The sequence below is a fragment of the Colletotrichum graminicola genome (assembly GCF_000149035.1).
Source record: "Colletotrichum graminicola M1.001 genomic scaffold supercont1.49, whole genome shotgun sequence".
Lineage (NCBI taxonomy): Eukaryota > Fungi > Ascomycota > Sordariomycetes > Glomerellales > Glomerellaceae > Colletotrichum > Colletotrichum graminicola.
This window is the reverse complement of record NW_007361053.1, coordinates 352,602-361,552: the sequence shown is the minus strand read 5'-3', so window position 1 is coordinate 361,552 and position 8,951 is coordinate 352,602. Positions and strand designations below refer to the sequence as shown.

Below are 8,951 nucleotides of genomic sequence, written 5' to 3'. Positions count from 1 at the left end.
ATATAGCTATATAAAAGAAAAAAGCCTATATTTAATCTACTTCTTACCTTAACTATACTATTTATACTAAACTCCTAGCCTAAATCTATTATAAGTACCTTAATAATACTATTATAAAGGTTATTAAGCCTTTATATAGGATTACTAAGGTAGGTATATACTAGTAGGCTACCTATAACTATTACTATAAGGAAAATCTTTAGATAGTCTTTACTATATATAACCCCTACCTTCTCCTATTATTTAGTAAAAATCTACACTTTACACTTATTAGTATATAAATAGATAATACTATTAGCCTAATAGACCTTCTATTTTCTAACTAAAAGAATAAGGAACTAACTAAAGTAAAATTTACTATAAAGGATAAGTTATTCCTTACTATTAACTAACTACTTACCTTTAACAGCAGGATTATTATAGTTATATCTACTATAGATACTTCTATTACTGTTACGCCACAAATCACAGGGCCTAGAAGAGCCCACGTGATCGCTGGCCTGCTTAAAAGCGCGCGCCCGCAGCCACGCGTGGCTCCACAGACCTTTCCTTTCTTTATCTTCTATATCTACAGACCCACAATAAAAGAGCTTTTTAGCCAATTAAAGGTCCCAGGAGATCACTAATTTCCCCACCTTCCTTCTTTCCTAACAGATCATAACAAATAGTAGCACAACCTAGTAAGCGGCAGCAATCTGCTAGCCCGCTTATTACCAGGAAATACTATCACACCTGTCAAATCCTAAACGCAGGTACAGTAACAACGCCTTCTTACTTCACCTCGCAACAACAACTACGCCCTAGATCTTAATCAGTGGCAGCCTCTGGTGAATCCGCCTCCGCTAAGGAGAGCTATTTCCTTCGCAAGGAAAATAGTCGCTTTTCTACTACCTTTTCCCTAAAGGAAGAGAGGCCAGCCCTAGCAGCAAGCACGGCTTCTAGGAAAGCCCTACCTTATAAAACGCACGTTAACCTTATTAAATCTAACTGTAGCAGCATGCGCTTAAAAAGGAAGGTTAACGTACGTTTGCAACTACCCAAAAGTCAGCCAGTCAAAAGGGGCCAAAAAGCGGCCCTAAATTTTCCAGTAGTATCAGTCTGGCTTAGCGGCAACCAGGCCCACTTTATGGAAGGCACTGACGCTAGCGGCAGCCACTATAGTAACTACAGCCGTAGCTACGTAGGCAGCTATGAGGGTAGTTATTATAGTGAGGGCAGTCACGGCAGTGGGCCAGATGAGGATAATCCGATTACTAATCGGCCGGCGATTAACAGCCAAAGTGAGGGCCAAAGTGAGGGCCAAAGTGAGGGCCAAAGTGATGGCGGCAATAGTGACTACGGCGATAGTAACTACGGCGATAGTAACTACGGCGATAGTAACTACGGCGATAGTGACTACGGCGATAGTGATGGCAGTTACTGAGGGCAGTAAGGACCTTCTTTTAGGCGGCAATTGTTACGCCACGAATCACAGGGCCTAGAAGAGCCCACGTGATCGCCGGCCCGCTTAAAAGCGCGCGCCCGCGGCCACGCGTGGCTCTACAGACCTTTCCTTTCTTTATCTTCTATATCTACAGACCCACAATAAAAGAGCTTTTTAGCTAATTAAAGGTCCCAGGAGATCACTAATTTCCCCACCTTCCTTCTTTCCTAATAGATTGTAATAATTACACTCTACTAAAAAAGGTAAAAAGTAAAACTATAATTAATTAATATAAAGTTACTTATAGCTTACTAAGATTTTATCTAGTAATAGGCATAAGGAGTATATATTACCTCTATTTACTAGCCTAAAGCGTACTATAATCTTTCTATTATAGCCTAATATAAAGAGCTAAATAATAAGGTAATTAAAGACCTTAACTATTAACTATAATAGTAAATAAGCTTACTTAACTATAGTCTATAATTTATCCCCTTAGATCTTATATTAGCTAAGCTATTTATATTTATAAATAAATTATTTACTAATAATTATAATATAACTTTATAGTTAGGATTTATTATTCTCTTTATAAATAAGGAAGTTAATAATAACTAAGCTAAATTTCTTTTTTATAGTAATATTTTTTATTTCTTATCTATAAAGTCTAAATAAGTTACTTAAAGCGTCCTTATATCTAAAGTATATAAAATAGTTATAGGTATTAATATAGCTTACGCCCTTTTTATAACTATTATAATAATTATAAAGAAGCTTAATATCTTATTAATCCTAACTATTATATATATAGACTTATATTTACTTTATAAATACCTAGTTAAGCTAGGAACTATAAAAAAGAAGCGTTTTATAATTAATATTATATTACTAAGATAGTCTTATAAGTAATATAAGCTTTATAAAGTCTAATAAATTACTAAATCTAATAATCTAGCTAATAGACTTATAAAGGTATTCCTAAATTAAGTACTTAAAGGCCTAGTTATAAATAATAAAGCTAAGATATATATAAAAGGTTAGGTTATATAGGCATAATAAATTATAATAAGTATATAGTAAAAAATAGATTATAAGTTATATAACTAACTAGACTATAATAGTAGTAGTTAAATCTAACTAATATAAAAATATACCTCTAATAGCTATAGCTAAAAAAAATACCTTTAAATAAGTTAGTATAAGCTTATACTATCTATAAGGAAAAATAAATAATATAGGAATATATAGTATATAACTATAAGAAGTGTAATACTTTTAAAGTTTTAATTTTTATTACGTTTTTAAGGCTTTTAAGGGTAATCTAGATAGCTAGAGTACTAGTAACTTTTACTATAAAAAAAAAGTTACTAGTGTTAGTATATAGTAAGTATACTTTAGGGGAAGTAGTTATATAATATTTATATAATACACTACCTCCCTTAGTAGTATCTACCTTACTACTAGTATACTACCTAAAAGTCTAGATTTACTTTATAACTAACTAATATAATAAGTAACTATATTCTGTATTATAATTTATTACGTGATCTATAGGATATCCCTCTTACGTGATTTAACTAACAGTATCATTGGCGTACTTGGTCGCCACGAGTTCGTTAACGCCTTTTCCCCCTTCTACCCAAGAAACCAGCGCAAGCAGAGCATCATGCTGTGGGTCATCGAGACCAGGCACAGGAAACACGTGCTGCCCATTTGCCTCCAAGTTGGACGAGTGCTCGCTGGCTCCAAAATACCACGGGGCGTCGTACATGCTCCCCGAGCAATGCTGCATACCCGGCACAAGGAAAAGACGGTAAAAGTCGTCCAGATCAATGCCTTGTTCTGCCATCGCCATCCACGTCTCGTCGTAAAGGACCCGGCTGACGTCCGTAGGGATAAGACCGTCAGCATACCCGTGGTATTGGACCAGCTTACCGCCGCGTCCATGAAAGGTTGATAGGTTGAAGTTGTTCGCGTTGACATTCCCGGGGTTGCGCTTTGTCGCCTCGACAAAAGTGGAGTAATTGAAATTGACTTTCCAGTCCCAGTCCAGATCGTCGAACAGATAGTTCTTTGCGTAGTCTGTTCCATACAAACTCGGCTCATTGTTGGGACCGAACGAAGACAGCATCTGCACCTCGGATCCAAGGCCGAAGTTGGGGTAAATGTAAGTCAGATTATTGACATCTGCATCCAGCTGGATCAGGGGCAGATATAACTGTTTCAGCGTCGACACTTGCGGCGCTGTGAGACATGCCGATCGATTGACTGGGCTGGATGTGCAGAGAAGCTTCTCGGGTCGAAAGTTGCAATGCTTAGGATCCATAATGACACCGTCGTCAACGCCATCAGAACCGTCGTACTGCCGCAAGACCTCCTGTCCAATCACTTCGAACAAAGCATTGGGGAGGTATCCAGGTCCGTCCACCGGAAGGTTGATGGCGCCGACTTTGAGCTGCCACAACTGCTGGCTCGTAGACATCCCCGCCGGAGCACCAGCGAGAATACCGTCAAAGTCCTCCGGATGATCCTGCGCTGATTTGACACCCTGACGCCCTTTCGTCGAGCAGCCAGAATAGTAGGACTTTCTTGCCGCGTTTCCATAGTACCCCGCCACAATTGCCTTGGCCAGAATAGTCGAACCGTGGAGACTGCGACCAGCCCAGTCAGCTTTTGTCTCTGGGTTATTGAGCGCCCAGCTCATGTCCTGAGATGTTGAGTTGTGGCCAGTTGATGTCGAGATGGTTGCAAAGCCGTACTTGGCGCCTGTGCCCATTGCATACCAGTTGATGTCCCCCGAGAAGCCACCGTTACCAACAGCAAGAAAGCGCTTATTCCACTCATCTGGAAGAAATACTCCAAACGTGTACGATGATGTTGACGAAGATGTGATGTTGATAGTTGCTGCACAGAGCGAGGGCAGATGAGTTGCGTTCTGCGGATATGCCACATTTCCTGCCTCACCGAAACTGCCATTGCTGCTGATTGAATAAGCCACCAAGACCTCTGCCATATCATCTTCCGCAAGGAAACTATTGATGCCTTCGACTGAGCAGCGAGTAGAAAGAGAGAGGCCCTGAACTCCATGGGTTGCCACCCAGAGCACAAGGCCGAGCAGGCTTGGCGCAAACGGCATGTTGACTGACAGAAATGTTAATGAACTTGGGTTGATTTGGTATTGCCACTACGGCGCAGTGCAGCCTTTCCTCCACGTCGTTCTTAAAGTGAGAAGGTTGTAACTCTCTCCGAGTGCTACTCTAGCGTCAACAAGGATCACCCAATCGTGCCTTCGCTTGATTCCTCAACCTCTACATTCTGCTCGAGATCCACAGGGAATGCTGCCAACCCCACATTCACGATGTTCTAACCTACCGCGGATGAACATAGCCGTATTAGCTGACTTGAATGCAAGGTAAAGCTTGATTTTGAGCTGGCCTAGACTGAAACTCAGGATAAACATAACTCCATGCTGACCGACATCGGGCTCTTGGCCAGCGCATGATGTCATCCCATTTCAGTCATAGTTATCAACAAGATCAACCCAATAAGGAATAAACAAAATGGCAGACACTCCTATTAAGTCTTTTTGATGCCACTCTGCAGTTTATTTCTAAGCAAAGAAGAAGTTTCAGCAGTATTTCTTCATACTACAGCCTACATCGGAATGCTAATCGTCTGAGATCACACCGCCCGCTATTTCAAGAGCCAAAGGCAACTTTCCGTTCCACGTATCAACAGCCTCGACTCAAGTAGCAGGGACTTCAAAGCCTTATCTAGAACCAGCGCTCTATGGACTTTTTCCAAGCTTTCTGATTACCTCGTCAAACCCATCGCTGCCTCCGGAGTTGCTGACCTTGTCAGAAGTAGTGCTGGTCCCTCCAATCTTGACGCTTCTGCTGCATATGCAGGGAACACGACGGCAGAGTATGCCACTAATGGGAAGGTGCCCTCTGTAATCGAGTAGCCTAAGCCTGCAACTGTGGACACACCTGCTACTGAGAAGCTCGCGGTTGAGGGGAACACTGCCTCTTCCGGTAAGACTACTCAGCAATGAAGTCAATGTGGGGGCAGCAATTAGGGCCGGTATCTCTTAGGTTGGACAGAACGAGTAGTACTCTCAGTGCTTTAATTCTGGTCCGGGACGAGGCAGGGTGGGAAAAGCCATTGTCTGTGTTAAGAACGAAACCGTTGGTGTTGTCAAATCAGCTTCAAAAACGTGCCTGTGAGCTTTATCCCTGTAGACAGCTATATCAGGTTGTTTGGAGAAGTAGAGAAAGGCCTGCGCCGATGACGCTGGGCGAAGCATCAGCAATTGCTTGTTCCTTGGGTCGTTTGCAGGCTTGCAGAAGCGTTATTTTTTGAGCCAGAACAGCTGGGCTGGTCCTATTCCATTTTGACCCTCTAGCCCAATACATGGTTCCCAGATGTACACGCAGATGTGCCCGTATGCCTGCTGCCTGCAGGTATGACGGACAGATGACATGGGAGAGAAGACAATACGAGAAGGATTCGGCCAAGCCCCACAAAGCGCCAATGATTGTGATCCCTTGCAGCACTCGGTCAGAAGGGTTGCAAGTCGCTCTCTTGTCTAGCACCCATCTAACAATGGCAGAAACCATCGAATACAGGACTGAGATACTACCTAAGTTTTCTGAATTATAATAGCAGCTGCTCGGAAGGACCGGAACGAGTTCGGATATATGCTGTGTCCGTTGAATGGACTTCATAGAGCCAGGGATACAGTTCTTAGTGCTAGGCCGTTAACCAAATCAGCTGACACCTGGACAAGGACCTGAGGTGCAAAGTCATGTCGAAGTACATTAATGGCTTGTTGGTCTCTGTACGGAGTACTTCTACTAGCTCCTATAAACCCTGGCACTTTGACAAGTCAGCGCGCCAACACAGGGCGGTTTGATGGCGCCAGAGCGGCCATCCCTGTTTCTGTAGGCCACGCAACAAATTGAAGGTGAATGATTGGATGGTCTAAATTTCCTAAAAGCTCTCGAGTCTTATTGGTATTAGACGTTCTCGTATACGAGAAGCATGTTGTCACGGAAGACTCCATGCTGACATCACTGGGTGCACGGCATGTTTTAATTAGTACATGGAATACGGGCAAGTGGCATAAGGGTCAGATCTGGACGCCAAAAGAACATTCAATAATCATGCGCCTGAAGAGCTGCAGCGGTATTGATCGGCGTCCTGTGCCCTGCAAAGGATTGCGCTGCGAGGTAGCCCATTACAAGGACATAAAAGCACTTATCTGCAAGTCGGAGTATTTATAAACTGGATGGACTCGTATCATTCGCATTTCGACCAGGCGCCGCTAACCTCCACCATTAACATTTTGTTGAGTTTCAAGAGCCGTCATTCAAAGTCTATTTTCACCCCGAAATGCATTTCTCTAGTATTCTCGCCACCTCCTTCGTGGCCGCTGCCTCAGCCAAGAATACAGTCTACCCACCGATCAATCTGGGTCGGTTCTATTATCCTCACGGAAATCAATTCGTTGCGTGGTCACCATTCACTCCTACGACCACACAAGAATTGGCTGAGGTGTGCGATACCCGCGGTGCGATTAGAGGAACAGCGACTTGGACCGCCGTCAGAGTCTGGAACACCTACGTCTTTGATCCCATCTGCCGCAACCCCTTCAACATCACCGACGATGTTACCAACACCACTTACTACAACTTAGAGCTTGCATGTGTGGATGACGACATCCCTATCACGGCGGAGCCCGAGGTGACCGCCGTCGTGGACACGAACACCAACAAGACCATCGAAACTTGCGTCCCAGTGCCGACAGACAACGGGCTTGGCGGCGGCGTGAGCTGCAGCAGCCCAATTAATGGAGGTGTCGCGTTCCAATTTGCTTGTACTCCTGCTGGTGCCTGAAAGATGTCACGATAGCTTCATACGCTTTCCACCTTATGTAAGAGCACTGTCATGTGCTTTATCACGTGGTGTTTCACCCTCATTCAACTATATATAGGTCTTTATTTTTCTATTCCTTCACTTACATAGAAATAAGCCTTTTAGACCTTAAATATTTTATGCCCTGCTGTGTGCTCTAACTCGTGACAAAAGATCTATGGCGACAGAGATATGGGCGAAGCAACTCATGCTACACACTCGTCGGACCATTTGATGTCTACCCTTGGACGTAGAAAGTGGCTTGACACACTTTCAATAGAATCGAATTTCATAGCATGCATATGGGAATGACATAAAGATGCACTCGAGCCCAATTTATCGCTGTTGACAAGTTTCTATGTACTCACGGCGCAGTTTCTTTTACCGGTGAGCTGAGACCTGCTGTACGCAAATCCAGCAAGCTATGTCACTTCCGCCCGATACCTCTGTGAACCCCACAACAATCACATTTTCATTTGTCTGTTCGGCTGTTGGAAGTTGACAGTCCACTACAGCATTGTGTCGGCAAGCTATCACAAAGCACACAGCACTTCATTCAAAGCAACCAACCCAACTTTGGCCTTGAAGTTAGTTAGTTGACTCAGCTATTCCCATAGTTGGTTGGTTGGTTGAATGCCATTTTTCCACGATAGTTGGTTGAATTGGTTGTTTTCAGTTAAATACCCTAGGGCCCATAAGGCTATTCCCATAGTATAGAAAGGCAGCCCATCGTGGCAGTCCATCGTGGCCCATCGTCAGAATAAAAGGTCTAATCGGGGGGAAAGTAAGTATAAGGGGCTATAACTTGTAGCCAAGTATCCACCATATATCCACATAAACACCAAGAATGACACCACAAGCAAGGATATAGTGTAAGTATTCGGTTTCAAAATGAATATATAGCAGATGTGATGAACCGCAGCGTCTGGTCATTTGAAAGTAACTTAGTTGTCCTATTAAGAATCTACGTATGAACCGGAGAAGCGGTAGAAATATCCTTCTCACATGGTCTGTGCAGGTGGTACGCCATATGCGTGGCGACGTCCACTGGTACTAGCCACACGAAGCTATTCCAGCTTCACGACAGCAGAGGAATACATAGACAATCCAACTCCACACAAGTCAATCAAATAACCCAACTTTAGCCTTAAAGTTAGTTAGTTGAAGTAAAGCTATTCGCAAAGTTAACAGGTTGGTTGATGAAGTTGGTTGGCTGGGTTGCTCTGAGTGAAGCGCTGGAAGCACATGATACGTCAGTCACTGTGCCTATTTAACGGCTTTAATTTTTGCGACATAAGCCTCCTTGTAATTCGAAGGGATCGAAGAAAGAGCCTTGTACTAGATGTATCTCTATGTTTATGCCTTCTCTCCTCACTGCATGAAAATTTTGCTAGTGCTAGTTGTTAATATTTAACTCACAACGCTCCCTAGCCAAATGACTAAACCCATAGGTATTTCAGTCAATGACATCACAAGCTGAGCGAGTGGGGATGCTGGCCAGTTCCGGCTTGTGATTAGCGCCGGCCTCTCCACGTTTCGTCCTCTGGGTCGGGATCGTGAGTGGAGGGCTCTAGTCCCGTTTGGGATGCATTCTGCGCCAGTTGAGAAATAA

The 8,951-nt window shown here is 43.3% G+C and overlaps 2 protein-coding genes across 2 annotated transcripts; one reads left to right on the top strand and one right to left on the bottom strand.

Annotated features, from left to right (window-relative positions):
• Positions 1-2,996: 2,996 nt before the first annotated feature.
• On the bottom strand, positions 2,997-4,559 carry GLRG_09546 (tannase and feruloyl esterase; the record flags this gene model as incomplete). Its single annotated transcript, XM_008100231.1, has 1 exon — positions 2,997-4,559. The coding sequence occupies one exon, from the start codon at positions 4,557-4,559 to the stop codon at positions 2,997-2,999; it is 1,563 nt and encodes a 520-aa protein (XP_008098422.1).
• A 2,258-nt stretch (positions 4,560-6,817) lies between these two features.
• On the top strand, positions 6,818-7,321 carry GLRG_09545 (uncharacterized protein; the record flags this gene model as incomplete). The annotated part of the gene is made up of 1 exon (XM_008100230.1): positions 6,818-7,321. One exon carries the CDS (start codon positions 6,818-6,820, stop codon positions 7,319-7,321), a length of 504 nt encoding a protein of 167 aa, XP_008098421.1.
• Between the last annotated feature and the right edge of the window lie 1,630 nt (positions 7,322-8,951).